General features: G+C 37.4%; 2 protein-coding genes across 2 annotated transcripts in view; both read left to right on the forward strand.

The window, feature by feature from the left end:
- Positions 1–481: 481 nt before the first annotated feature.
- On the forward strand, positions 482–2,638 carry LOC103150441 (granzyme B). The gene is made up of 5 exons (XM_007570059.2): positions 482–1,094; positions 1,321–1,480; positions 1,621–1,759; positions 1,943–2,167; positions 2,282–2,638. Exons 1-5 carry the CDS (start codon positions 1,037–1,039, stop codon positions 2,444–2,446), a joined length of 747 nt encoding a protein of 248 aa, XP_007570121.1. The 5' UTR covers positions 482–1,036; the 3' UTR covers positions 2,447–2,638.
- Positions 2,639–13,925: 11,287 nt separating this feature from the next.
- LOC103150442 (granzyme E) overlaps positions 13,926–14,873 on the forward strand; it is a 1,875-nt gene continuing 927 nt past the window's right edge. The window contains exons 1-3 of the mRNA XM_007570060.2: positions 13,926–14,030; positions 14,448–14,607; positions 14,721–14,850. Coding sequence (XP_007570122.1) covers positions 13,973–14,030; positions 14,448–14,607; positions 14,721–14,850 — 348 coding nt within the window. The 5' untranslated portion in view covers positions 13,926–13,972. The remainder of the gene's footprint in view (positions 14,031–14,447; positions 14,608–14,720; positions 14,851–14,873) is intronic.

The raw sequence follows: 14,873 nt of genomic DNA on the forward strand, positions 1-14,873 counted from the left end.
ATATGATATGAAAGCAGGTTTTTCTCTCTTTTTTTTTTTCCATTACAGGGATTACTCAGTTGATCTTGGACTTCACAGTACGTATCATTTGACAAAATGAAGTGAAGCTCATAAAAGTGGAACAAGCATTTTCACATGTACAAATCATTACAACAATAAGACCTTTTTAGAATGACATCATCCTCCTCAAGGCAGCAATAGTTGTAAATCTTATGTACTGGCTGTCATCTACTTCTTTTTCATGGTTTCACTTGCAAAGGCCTTGATACTACGAATGATGCATGGTACCATGATACCAATAAACTAAAATTTAATTTCACATTTTATCTGACAACTAGCTGACACAATAACTGAGAGGATTGCAAGTGAATAAATCCATCATACTGTCAGACCAACACGTGCAATGACACGTTGGTGCTGAATCATGAGCAAACAAATAAAATCAAACATGTACTCTATCGTGTGTGATTTTATTTTCCGTGTGTACTGAAAACACAATGCTGCCTCCTTTTGAAGAAAGCCAGCTTTACTGCCAACATGTTGTCACATTTTTGAGCCTTCAATCTAATTCATGCTCGTTCTTTAGACGTGTTACAGAGACCGAGGAGGAGCGCCAAACAACTGATTGTGTCATGAGAAGTGGCATCATGTGTCACAAACAAACTTGCTTCCAAATTCATTATCATTTAAATAAATTGATTATTTTTCCCTTTTTTGTTGTTTTTTTTGTTATTGCAACAAGAGGTTCTTCAGTTTGCCCACTGGAAATACTAGTATGAATGTTTTCCGTGCAGCAAAATCACAATTGCAGGATTCATGGACACTTCTACACATTGCCCCAAAGTTCTGTTTTATAAGCTGCATTTCCTCTGTGAGGCTCCGTCTGAGTGTGTCCCTGAGCCACATCATTTGCATATGCAAGTAAGACACATCCCCTTTTGGTTAAAAGCCAGGAGATATGAGGGTTTGAACTTGTCAACTATTCGTGCCTCCGCTGCTCAGCACCGTTGCTCAGCTGGACTGCGATCCCACCGTCATGTTCTTCAATAACAGACTGCCAGTACTGATGGTCCTGCTGACTCTTTACGATCAAGGTAAGAAAACGCTCAACCATCAATTTGAAGAACAACTTATTTGTCTTTTTTTTTCCCAGTTCCACACAGCATTGTAATTCAACTTTAGGCTGGTATAGAAAGTGAAGCACATAATAGTCATATTTTAGAGCTTTCTTTATACACCTAACTTCTACTGTATAAGAAAAGGGTTTTTGTGCTTGTGTTTATATTAAATGCAGTCTATTGCGTCTAATGCTCCCTGTAGGCCAAACTGGAAAAATAATTGGAGGCCATGTGGCTGAGCCTCACAGCCGGCCGTACATGGCGTTCATAAGAAAGAACCTGGCCAACAACGAACCATCATTCTGTGATGGATTTCTTCTGAACGAGGATTTTGTGATGACTGCTGCCCACTGCCAAGCCAAGTCTGTCTAAAACTATCATTTTTATTTACTGACAAGATTCTTGCATATTCTTCTGCATGTGTTTGTAATTATTCCCTATACAGAAAGAACCTGAATGTTTGCACTTTTTTTTTTTTTGTTGGTGTGGTATTTCGTTACAGCAACTACACCGTTTACCTCGGAGTTGATAATACAAAATTTTTGAAAAATGAAAAAATACAGCATCGAACTGTGGAAAAAGCGTTTCCTCATGAAAATTACAAGAAAAACGAATTCAACGATGACATAATGCTCCTTAAGGTAAAAACGAACAAATGCTTCCTATTGTGTTTTTTGCCATTTGCTTTAGTTTTCCTTCAACACACGTCAAAAACTTAATGAGTTCAGTTCATGCCAGAAAGCAATGCATTTGCAGGACATGTGCATAGTACAATATGAGCTTGGATTTGTATTAATATTTCATTTAACTCATCACTGTTCCAGCTAAGCTCTAGAGCGGTGGTGAACAACTTTGTGAAACCCGTCGCTCTGGCAAACAATGATGATTTGACTCTGCCCACATCTTGCATCGTGTCCGGCTGGGGTCAAACTCAAGCGAATGGAGGGATCTCTGACAAACTCATGGAAATGAACGTCACATTGAATGAAAATAGCATTTGTACTAAAAATAAGTTATACTGTTCAAATGGAACAGCTAGACCTGGCAGGGTATGTGATTTTTTTTCTTTTTTACAGATTTAAAGCAAACTATTAGATCTTACTGATAATATAACATCTCATTGTAACTCAAGTGACCTCTACATTATGTGTTTGTTCTTGCAGGGGGATTCTGGAGGTCCACTGGTATGTGGACAAGGCACCGCTTATGGAGTTGTGTCCTTCATGTCCCAATACTCAGCTGATCTTTCAATGGTTGCTTACACAAAGATACCTTGCTACTCTGACTGGATCACGTCAACGATGAAGAAGGCTCTGAGCAAGAACTAGAAGTCCTGGCTGATTCAATCATGTTTAACTTTTCGTAACGTCATTGGTGAGGGAGCAATCTCATATATTCCACACTGATAGTACTGTCAGTAACGTGCAAACAATTGATATTTTATACAACAAACAGAAAAACAACAACATATTATGAACACAGTCCATCCATCCATCCATCCATCCATCCATCCATCCATCCATCCATCCATCCATCCATCCATCCATCCATTTTCTTACACCTTTGTCCCTTGAGGGGTCAGGAGGGGTGCTGCAGCCAGTCCATGAACAGAGTCTGAGAATGAAATTTGTTAATATTCTTCTATGTTGAGTTTGAGACCCTATTTTTGACACTGATGTGAAATTTCAGTTTGTTCAAGCTCAACTTTAACAAATGTTTGATAACACCTACAGTAGATAGTTGTAAAAATGATTGGAGATTCAATGTGTGTGAAAAGATTATCTTGCTACAAATAGAGTCCATAATTCCATGTTTGTACTATTGTATATGTATATATAAAAAAAATCTATAAACTTTTGTATTCTGAAACTTGTGTAGGCCTTTTTTTCAGCAACAGATACACTAAAAAGAGGACAACACTGACCCCTTGTGAAGAATGTGTGTCATTGCATAAGGAGGAGGGTTGCCATACTTCTTGAAGTTATAAACCTTTCATAAATTAGCCTTAAGCTCTTAAAGGGTGTGTTGTCTTTCAGTTCAAGAATTGCTGTTTACTGATTTCAACCCTTCATAACTGGATCATCTCAATAACATAAAGCAAGAAAACAAAGAAAAAAAGAACAAAAGAAGAAAATCATATGTGAGCAAATTTAATCTGATTTAGAGTCACTGTCTGTTAACCATGTTCCTATTTATTCTAAACTTTGTCCCTTTCTCTCCTTTGAATCTACAAATGAGACACAATCTCCTTTTTGTGAAGAACGTGTATTGTTGCTCATGAACCAGACTTCCTAGACTTTCCAAAGTTATGATCACAGTGTCTTCTCATTTTAAACTTTAGATATATTAAGGCTACTTTTTTTTCTTCAAATGCATTTTAGTTTATCGACTTTAATGGGATATAAGGCCACAAAACAAATTATAAAATACAAATAAACAGTCCCAATTTTTTAAAAATTCAACTTAGACTATCTTAAGGAACCAAACTGCTTAAGATTGAAACTAAATCAATTTTCTTGTGTTTGTTCTTTCATAACTTCAGTTGCCACTGTGTCATTTGCAAAGGCTCTCATTAAAATGAGATCCCACACACTGGATGAATACATGATGGTGGTTGTTTAAAAAAAAAAAAAAAATCAAGAAATACAAAAGTAATGAAAATAAACAGTGTTTCATTTGGAGGGAAACTGACTGGGGAAAATAAATGTGACTGACAAACTCGTGGAAATCAATGTAACACTGACTAACAATGAGGAGTGTGTAAAAGAAACCTCTTCCTGCTCATCAGATGAACAGACTGGATTGGGTCCTGCAGATATTCCATAATAACTGCATTGATAATCTGTGAATTTTTGCTGTGTATGTGCAAAACTTCACAAAACCTGCTGTATTTATGCTGCATATTCTCTCAGCTGGACACTGGAGGTCTGTGACGGTGGTAGAGCTTATGAAGTGGTGTCTTCATAACTCAAGATGAACCTTAATGCACTGTTTAAGTATGCCAAAGTTTCAGACAGTTTGAACATTATTATATTATTTCAGAGTTGATTTCATCTAAGTTTGTCCCCTGTTATGTTTCAAATCAAGAAAACCATTTTGATCCTAACATATTAACTACCTCAGCAAATTGTGCAACACTGCCACCTTGTGAACAGTGCCGCTTAATGCAGGAAAGATATTTACTGTTTGTCTTGAGGACAGAAGCACTGTGTCCTCTCACATACTGGCTAAACCTGTTTGCTTTGAGGAGTAATATTTGCTATATTTTGTGTTTTTCATTGAAAGAACATAAGATACTGTTTAGCAAAAAACATTTGAAAATACAAGAGGATTGTCATATGGATAACATCAGTATAACTTTAAGTCATGCTTATCTGGATAATATTTTGTCATTTATATGACATTAAATGACATTTAGACCTTTGATCATTACAATGCAGGGGTGATAAAAACATTGATTTTTTAAATTTTTTTTTGTTTTTTTTTACCGCAATGAACACTGGATAAGATATTGTTTTGCCTTACAGAAGTTCATCAAAGATATTCCCTGCAGGTATTTGCAGTTTCTGAGTTAGATGTGTATGGGACTTCAGTATGCAGTTTCTTGACTTCAGCAGCTATCACTGAAAATTGAGCTGTTTATTACTACCAGAACAAAGCAGACAGACTTTATAAAAAAACAAAAAACAGAAAAACATCCAATGTTAAAACCTGATGCGATTCTCCCAAACCAACACAACCCAAACAATTTCTGTCGGATCTAGATTTGCTGATTGTGGAAGTTGCTGGGAGACAAAGAACTCATTCTCATATTTAAAAGAAACAGTTTGATATAGTTTGAGCTTTCTGACATGGTGCATTATTATGGTGACAGCAGCCACTGGAAGATTAGCTCACTGTGGTGAAAGATATGATCAGCAACTACTCCAGTATACAATGGCATTGAAATAATGGTGAATTGGTAGTAGAAATCCCAAAGTGTGGTAAAAAAATATCCTCACACAATTTCACCAACATCTGAACTTGTTGATCCAGGATGGATCTATGTTTTCATGTCTGATACAAAAGGACATGTAAGGTTTTCTATGGTGTTATTGTGCATTATTTTTATTATAACCTCAGTTTCCTGTTCTTAACTGACCAGAGTGGCATCCAGTGTAAACCTCTACTGAAAAGTTCAGAGTGTTGTGTACTTAGAGATGATATTTTAGGCTAATATTGACTTTCCATTACCTCAAAGTAGTCCACCTGCTCTTATCTGATCTCTGACATCAACACATAGCTGCCTCTAACTGGATATTTTCATATTTTTGGCCAAACAACGAAAATTGTTGAGTTTTTAAATCCCTGCGTGTTTGCTACAGATAACAGATCACACAACTACTTCAATCCCTTGCCAATTTATTGAGGACAGGGGTATTGCACAATGTTTCTTGTTATTTCCTGCACTGTGTGCCGTGTGCATGTCACTAAAGTTCACACAGCTTCCCAAAAATGAGATTCAATCATGCAGTACATAAATGAATGACATGAAACAAAATTACAATGATTGGTTGAAAAAATTTGTAATCCAACACGTCTCTGTTTCTGCCTCATACTGTTTAGTTGTTATAATTCAACCATTGACGTATGATAAATTAATATGATTATTAAGATAGTTGTGGTTACAGTTACAGGATAGTTGTGATATGAGCTTACACTATTCTAAGAAGTGCATCGCGGCGATGAATCAACATGCTGACGTGTGTACATGTGTGTCCCAGATGAGCAATTTGTAATTTTGCAGAGGAGTTTCAGAAAAGCTATCAGCGTATGACCTCATGGCTGCTGCAGTGCACAAATGCAGTTGGCTGCTTTTCTTTGTCATTTTAATGAATTTGCACTGCAAGTGTACAAATCCTTCTCTGTACTTATTTTTTTCACTCTATCAATATTACAAATTATTTTAATCATATACATTTATTCTTTGCGCTCTGAACCAAACTATTTCTCTTACAAATGGGTCAATTATTATTTTTTTTTTGATTTTGCTTCATTTGCAAAACAGAGATTTTCTTTCTTTTTAAAGCAGGAAGACGGGGAGCGTTCCACACAGCGATGCGTTCAAATGAACGACCACCAGTCACTGCTAACCAAATTGGTTTGGAAATGTTTTAATTTCCAGACATCTAACACAACTTTTAGGACGATTTAGTTGAATTTTAAAGTTAATGCATATACATTTTTACTGTTTTAATATCATGAGGGTGAATAAGTGCAGAACTGAGGCACTTATATCTTTCAAAACCTTTCTATTCTATTAATGTTTTAAACACAAATCATGTTGCAGACGATTAGAGGAAGCATCTTGGTGAGTAAGGTATGGTTTTTGCGGTATATGTTCCTCTTACGGTGGCATATCTTTTAGGAAGTACATCGGTATTTGCAAATGTAAGAAGGGAAGTAGTGAAATATAACACAATATACGTCCAGCATTGGTTTTTAAGTTACTCTTCTATCCAGAAGTAGGGATACTAAACACATACATGTTAGGAGGATTATTCTAAAGTTTTAAAGAGAAACTACAATGCATTTAGAAAAAAAAAATATGCTTAGATCTAAATATTCAATTTTGTAACATAATGTAGTGAAACATAGTGAAATCTATGTTACGAAGGACGCTATTACATTATATATTTGATGGTGCTTAAATTATGTTTTATATTTCGTGAACATCTGGCTGTTTGTATGTTTTTTTTTCTTTTAAACAATTTTACCAGCTGGGTCTGGTATCACAGGTGGACAGTACCTCTCTCAATCATGTTAATGTCATGAGGCTGCTGGAGCCCAAGCAAGAAGTCGCCATCAATTCTGCAAAAAGGGTTTTTGCACACAAAATGCAAAACTTTAAAGCAACGGTACATGTTTTTATATCTCTCTCTGTGTGTGTGTGTGTGTGTGTGTGTGTATCGATGGTGGTGGTGTTTATCGGAAAACCTTCTCAGCATATGAGAGGAGGCACAGAGGGATTGGGGTGAGGTGACTTCCACAGGCTGTGCAAATTACCAGGCTCACATAAAAGCACAACAAAAATAAAATATGCATCCACTAAACATTTAAAACATGTGGGGAGTGCAGCTAATCTTTTCACGGCCTACCACCTTATAGCACTTAGCTTGTCTAGTAATTTGCAACATGGCTGTTGTGCTAAAACTGTGTGGTGGTTTATGAATACATTTTCTGGTTCTAACTATCTTTGTTAGTTCATGCTAACAAAGATAAAAAAAAAAAAAACCAAAAGGCTTGTGAAAGATGCTATCATCTTCTGGCAAAAAAAGAAAAGATCCGCTTTCTTAAAACCATTTGCACTTGGTGACCTGAATCAGTTTATGCAAAGTTTCTAAAAAAAAACATACATATATTATTTTTGTAGTTCCCTCAGTGAACTGCTGTTTGGCAGGACTTTTCAGCATGTAGATTGTCTTAAAATAAATGCAGTAAAGTGACATGCACAACACATTTACGTACTATTTTGCTAAATAGCAATGCAAACACAATTATTAACTATAGTTATTAATTATTAGAGAAATGTTAGACCTTGTCACAACATCAACCTCTAGCAACAAAATTATGCTTTGCGCAGTCTGGTCCAAAGGAGTAGATGGAAACCCGCCCAATGTGCTTTCTCCTTACTTCTCTATTTTGCACCATTTCAAAATTTTGGGGCAAATTGGTCAAACTATTTTGACAGAGCTCTGTGTGACATATTGTTTGATTGATCAGATGTTGGTTGATATTTTTCTTCAACTAGTTCACTGCTTTTTCCGTCTGCAGGAGACGTGAATGCTTATCATCCCAGGTGGTCTGCACCACTGTATGAAAGGTGTGCAAACACAAACTTGTCAAAACCACATGACCGTGTGTCGACTGTTCGGCTTTGGATCGAGTATGTTGGAGCCTTAAGACTGTCATGTGTTGTTTTCTTTTACAAAGTAAGTCCACAAAAGCAACATTTGGGCAACAAGGCGATGAATTTAGCTAGTTCCTGCTTCCTCCACTGAGCTGAGTGACAAACGAACACTGCGACACAGGCGGGACGTAATATAAAAAAAAGACTATCATTAGTTGAAAGCAATCAAAGGAGGTCCTGACCTGCTGGTGAGGAGGGTCGGAGGGAGAGGAGGCAGCCACAGCACAGAAACAGAGGAGCCAGATAATCTGTATGACTACTGTTGACGTTAGAGATTTGATTGGGCCTAAAAAGCCCAACCCAACCAGAGCCCATAGACATTGTGTCCAAGCCCAGCCTGACCCAACTAATCACCTTTAATTTTAAGCCAGAAGTAAACTCTACGTATTATTTTAATCAATTTTGAACTGCTTTCATTTTTAGACCATCATTTGGCTAAGCAGTGTAACTTCCCCCATCTTACAGCTCCATTTAGTCGCCTGTTGTAACTGCAGGGTGAGTCAGGTTCAAATTTTCGGGGATGTGACTGATAGGAGCGGAGCAGGACGGAGCTGCATGCACTTTTTTTGTGCAGTGAGCTGTGCTTGTCACAGTCTAAGTAATTTCTGCCCCCTTTTTTTCCCCCTTAACACAACTTTATATCCCGAATTACTGAATGGTTTTCTCTGTGGTGAATGTAATGTAAGCTCATTAAGCACGCCACAGAAGCCCAAGCCCAACAATCAATTCAATTCAATAATTTTGGAAATTCAGGTCAGCTGTTAGTGTAACAATGTTAGAAAGGTGTGGAAAAACACTTCCATCCCTTTCTTACCATGCCAGCCGGATCTCATCACAGAAGTTTTGAGCATGCTGAAAACAGCTGGGGATGGACCATTTTTAATGCTGGAGTGCAGTTTTACACTTGTCTGGTGAAAGATGCCTACAAGCACCGTCATGAGAATGAATTATTTCCTGGCAGACCACAATGTTCTTGCCGGAGCATAATATTTGTCTACTCAATTTTTATTTAGTTTTTCTAAAGCAAGGCTCGGTTTTCACCAAGATTGTAGAAACAAAAAAGTGTTTGCATTTTTAACCATAGCATTTTTGAGATGGCCGATGGTTTAGAAAGGTACAAGTTCTCTTTCTGTGCCTTCTCACGCTTTCACAACAGAACTCCATTTAAAACAATCAGAACTTTGAGGGTCTCGCTTTGGATTATGTTCATATGTGTCCAAGTCACAAATACATTCTAAACTCTACATCAGCTTTCAATAATGACAGAAAACTGGAGACATCTCTGAAGCACGTGGTTTTCATTACTGTGACCTGGAGGTCACATAGCATTTCTACCTTGTCTAAATTAAAAAAAATAAAACAAAAAAAAGATAAATGTTATCCATAGCATATTATATGAGCACTTTACATGTAAAACAGCAGATATTTTAAAGGGTTAAAACATGTCCAACATCCTCTTGTGGGTTCTTTAGCTTATCTTAGTGTCAACTGCGCATTAAGTGTGAAGAACATTAGAGGAAGTAAATTGCAGATGTATGAGATATGAAATGATGCATTATGTGTTACCATGCTCGGAAAAATGATATGTGCTCTTTAACTTAGCTGCTGTGTGAGTGTAATAAGGGTTACCTGTTCTGGAAATGTTTAATTTATGCAGATGTGGAAGATAATCGCCTTTACGTGTAGCTGCAAGAACCACAGAGGTTTTGTTTCTGTGAAGCATCGATACTGTGTGCACAATTATCAGGCAAGTTTGACCGTATCGTCATTTCTGCACATATTTTCCAACTCCAAGCTGTATGTAGTTGGATGCTTATTAAATATAAACATATCAGCTGATGAGTATTTGTTTAATGAGGGATTGAGGGGCCTCAGAACATCAACTTCTCATGGCAAAGTGTGCATAATCATTAGGCAGCTTTTCCTCAGGAAAAATGGGCCAAAAAAGAGATTTAAGTGACTCTGAAAAGTCCAAAATTGTAAAAGGTCTGTTAGAAGGATGCAGCATTCTTGAAATGGCTAAGACAATGGGGGCGTGACTACAAAACTACAAAGTTTTGCTGCTAATAATCAAAAGGGTCGCAGGAAACGTGTTGAGAAAAAAAAGACTTGACTGCCAAAGATTGGAGAAGAATCAAATGTGAAGCTACCAGGAATCCGTTATCTTCTAGCGCTGTCGTATTCCAGAACTGAAACCTTCCTGGACAGCCCAGAAGTACAAGATGTCCAGAGCTCAGAGACAAAGCCAAGGTAAGAAAGACTGAAACCCGACCACCACTGAACAAGACACATAAGCTGAAACATCAGGAATGGACCAAGACAGATATGAAGACAGATTTTTCAAAGGTTTTATGGACTGATGAGATGAGACTGACTCTTCGTGGACCAGATGGACGGGCCTGTGGCTGGATCAGTAACGGGCACAGAGCTCCACTTTGCTCCGGACGCCAGCAAGGTGGAGGTGGGGTAATGGTATGGGCTGGTATTATTAAAGATGAGCTAGTTGGACCTTTTTGGGTTGAAGATGGACTCAAAAATCAACTCCCAAACCTACAGCCATGTTTTAGAAGACACTTCTTTTCAAGCAGTGGTTCAGGAAAAAGTCGGCATCTTTAATCAGTTGCTTAATAATTCTGCACGCTAATATTTGCCCAGTAATCATGTGCACATAGATATTGTCCTAAGAAAGCCAAAATCTCACTTTTACTTTCTTAAATATTCCGGTTTGAGAGGTTATTAGCATCTCTGAATTGGCCGAGACCGTTGTAGTTGTTAAACAATAAAATAAATCCCCTAAAATTCAACTTGGGTAATAATTGTGCACATCGTGTAGGCATGCTTTCTTTAACTTGTTTATTGTTTATTGCCACAAATCATTTCATGGCAATTCCTTATATTCAAAATACATTTGATAATACTTTTTGAAAATGTCTCACCCTACTTACAGAGGGTTCCTTTAATCTCTTGCTTGCAACCCATTTCAATTGTATGGTTAAAGTATAAATATCTGTCTGAGAAAAAAGGGAGAACGATTCATTAATGAATTTCTCCCTTGCAGACATTAAACTCTGCATGAAGTGTTGAATAGATGCAATTTTTGTTCTAAGCCCGTTGAACTTGTCTTACACTCAGCAATAATCACGTTATTATCTTAAGGGTCAACGTCTATCTTTGGTAGCAGCAGCTTGTGTAGCTCCTTAAATGCAACACATCAAAACCACAGGATGTTCATAAAAAAACTGCTTACAGACTGACCTCTTTGTGACTGTTTGGGAAACTCAATGCTTTGTAGGATGTTGTTGTAAATCTTTCCATTTCAGCAGTGAAGACATTAGATGCAACTTCCTGATATGACTTTTTAGAAAAAAGATAACGAGGAGTGGAACAAGAAGTACAAAAGGCGCCAATGGCTGATTACTAACACCCTGAACGACTAATGATGCAGGATGAATCAAGCAGGGTTGTTGGTGCCACCCACCACCAGATTAGATGAACTAAAATAGGCTAGGAAATGGAAAGAAATGCAGTAATCAAGATGCAAATCGCTTTCAGAATAAGCTCAGCATTTATTTCTTGTGAACATACTGTATATTTTAGTTAACATAAAAGAAGCCTTGTAAAATACAGTCGATTCTGCGGTTAGGGCCACGAGTTTGAAATTTAATTTTGATTAGACTTAAATATCGTTAGTGATCAGGCATGATCTGCGCTTACAGAGTTCACAGCCATAAATTCACAACTACTATAAATGATTTCTCCCGATTTCCAATGAATGTTTGAGCCTTTTGAAAGCATCCGATCTGCAGACCCGACTGAGCGAAATGAAGCTTTAGTACGATAGACTGGTACTGAGTTATTTGGAGAACAGGAAAAAATAACACTATTATAGCACAAATGAAAAAACTTTGAAATGTGAAACAAAGTTTAAAATGTCTAGGACAACATGGGGCCGACTGTTGCTACCGGTTGCACTGGGCCACAATCGTATGCAACTCTTTTTCTGTATTAATTTCCATTGTATTCTCCAAACTTTAATGTTCTGGGGGTTTTATATGTTAGAAGAAGGACCTCAACAAGTCATTTAGATCGCCAAAGGTTAAACCGGTTATGACTTGTGAACCCATTTGAGTGCATGTGGGTTTTATTAAATGCATTTTTAAGAAGCCGTTCCATTAGGCATGATGGAATAGGTGTGTGGTAAATATAGGAGCCCTAGCTGCTCATCACCCCTATAGAGTTTGAAAAGAACTGAAAGACTTGAAAAGTAGAGGGGAAGATTAGTCTTCAACATTTAGGAACCTAACCAGAGGAAGTGGTTGATGATGGCAATCAGAAGTTCCTGTTGAGCAAGGTAAAGTAAAGAAATAGCACAACATAACCCAGACACACATAAAAAAAGAGTCAGGCTTAAAACAGAATCCAAATATCATCAATGATCAAGAAAGACTTTAACAAACTCAAATGGCATTCTTAACCACTCTTCGGTGGTTAAGCATAAAATGATAAATATCTGTGGCAGATGAGTCAGAGATGATGACTTTTTAAAACCTTCAAAGTGTTACCTGGAAAGATTTTAAACAAATGCAGTTTCACAACTCTCACACAGTCCAAATTAAGAACTGCAAAATTCTGAAGCAGCTGCTGCAACAGGCGATGAAAAAAATGCCCATTCGCTTTTTAAACCAACCAGTTTATTTATTTATTTACCTGCAGGCTCGGACTTAATGTCAGATCTGGGTGAGCACAATGATCACACAAGTATAAAATCCAATTTCCTTAAGATCTGTCTGGGATAGAACATGTAGTTAAATGAGATGATTTAGTCGTCTCTCTTCTAAATACGTCTTTAACGCTGTGGTATTTTCTTGATGCTGATCTAAAGCAGAGTTTGAAAAATGTACTAAAACCAAGCTGGATGTTCACATCTTCACCTTCTCTATCTTTTTCCTCAGAATGAAAAAAAATAATTCCCTACCTTGTTTCATTTAGGCATGCTATAACTGCGCTCAATTCAATTCACAATTGTCAAAAGACATTGTGGAGTGATCTTTGAGATATTGTGTGCCATTGTGTGGGGCAATGTGAGTTTTCACCATGTCATCCAGATCAGACGGCGGTTCAACATCAACCAAAAATTTCTTAGATACAGTATTTTCTTTCCAGTTTCCTTTACCGAAAAGAAAAGTTCCTCTCTTCGTCAATTTGGAAAGTTTATGACCGGATCCCTACATTAAAGAAAATCTCATACAGGCCATAGAACTGGCTAGTAAAGACTTAAAAGTGTGGATACATGCTTAGCATGGATTTGGCAAACCAGGAGTTTTCCACACTGCTTCCCCACATAAATAAGATGAAGACCTGACTCAGCATGCCGACATGATGCTACAGAGTGGATTCTGTATGAAAACACAAACCATATTCTGAGTTTTTTTGTTTATTTTTTCACTGCAAGTTCTAAACGAGAGGATTTCTTTTTTAAGGAAATGCATTATATTTGTGCACAATAAAGGTTACTTCACAGTCTTTTGTAATCTGAAAATTGCATATTCCTTTTTTTATGCTTTGTTCACTGACAACACTGTGGTTTTGAGCGCAGCTTGAACAGTTTTGAGGTAATAGTTTTGGTTTTGCAGAAACCAAACTGCAGGTTTAGTGAAAGTAGTTTATAACATGGGTTTTGTGTTTAGAACTGAGATAAATGAATGGATGGTCTCGAGAAATGTGTTTTAATAACTGAGAACAACTGTAATCTTAGCATCAGCAAACATTAAAGAAAAAAAAAGAAGTAGTGTGGTCTGGAGCCACATGATTTTGCATGTGCAGACAGATAAAAGGAAGCCTGTCGAGTAAAAACGGTCAGAGATGTTTGTTGCTCCACCTCAACGTCTCAGATTGTGATCTCACCATGTTCATCTACTCTGACTTCGCAGCCCTGGTGCTTGTGCTTACTTTTCATAGTCAAGGTGAGTCTCTTTTGCAGTATCTTATCGTACAGTATATAAAAACTATGCACTTATGTGCTTTATAAATTTGCCATTATTCACCTGAATAACAGGGGGGCAGCTATCTTGTCTTCTAACCAAACAAGGGCAGCATATTAAAGTGAACTGAAAATGGGGGCGGGGGGGAATGCTTTTCTTGACATTGTCCTTCTATAACAAAAAGCTTTTTGAACAACCGACGTTGTTGAGGACACTCTACAATATGAATAACTTACCCCTGTATATTTGATGTTGGATGTTCTCTCATGCAAGTTTTGGGATGCAAGGGATTGGTCATATGTGGTTTCACGTTTGCATTCACTGTAATCGTGACTCATTTTAATGATGGTAATAATCGTTGCTACTAATTTAACATTTAACAAAAAGTATGTCGAACAGCCCATGCAGGTAGAATCATTGGTGGCCATGAGGCTGCAGCTCACAGCAAGCCGTACATGGCGCTTTTGACTTGCCACAGTGCCAATGGTAACACATCATACTGTGGTGGGTTCCTGGTGAGTGAATATTTTGTGATGACTGCTGCCCACTGCAAAGCCAAGTAAGTTTGCTTTAAGTTACTTTATACTGCAATAAACTCTACGGATAATTTAGAATTCATTCATTTGTCTTTTCTTGGTTCCTTTCTTTTTTCTTTCCTCTCTATCTTTCTAGGACTTATGAAGTTTGTCTTGGGGTGCACGATTTCGCCAGCCAAAATAAGTTATGTTTGTCTGTGGAGCAAGATTTTCCACATGAGAAATACGAGAACACAAATTACACAAATGACATCATGCTTTTGAAGGTAACATAGATCTGGAAATGAAA

The sequence above is a fragment of the Poecilia formosa genome, unplaced genomic scaffold (genome assembly GCF_000485575.1).
Source record: "Poecilia formosa unplaced genomic scaffold, Poecilia_formosa-5.1.2 Scaffold254, whole genome shotgun sequence".
Classification (NCBI taxonomy): Eukaryota; Metazoa; Chordata; class Actinopteri; order Cyprinodontiformes; family Poeciliidae; genus Poecilia; species Poecilia formosa.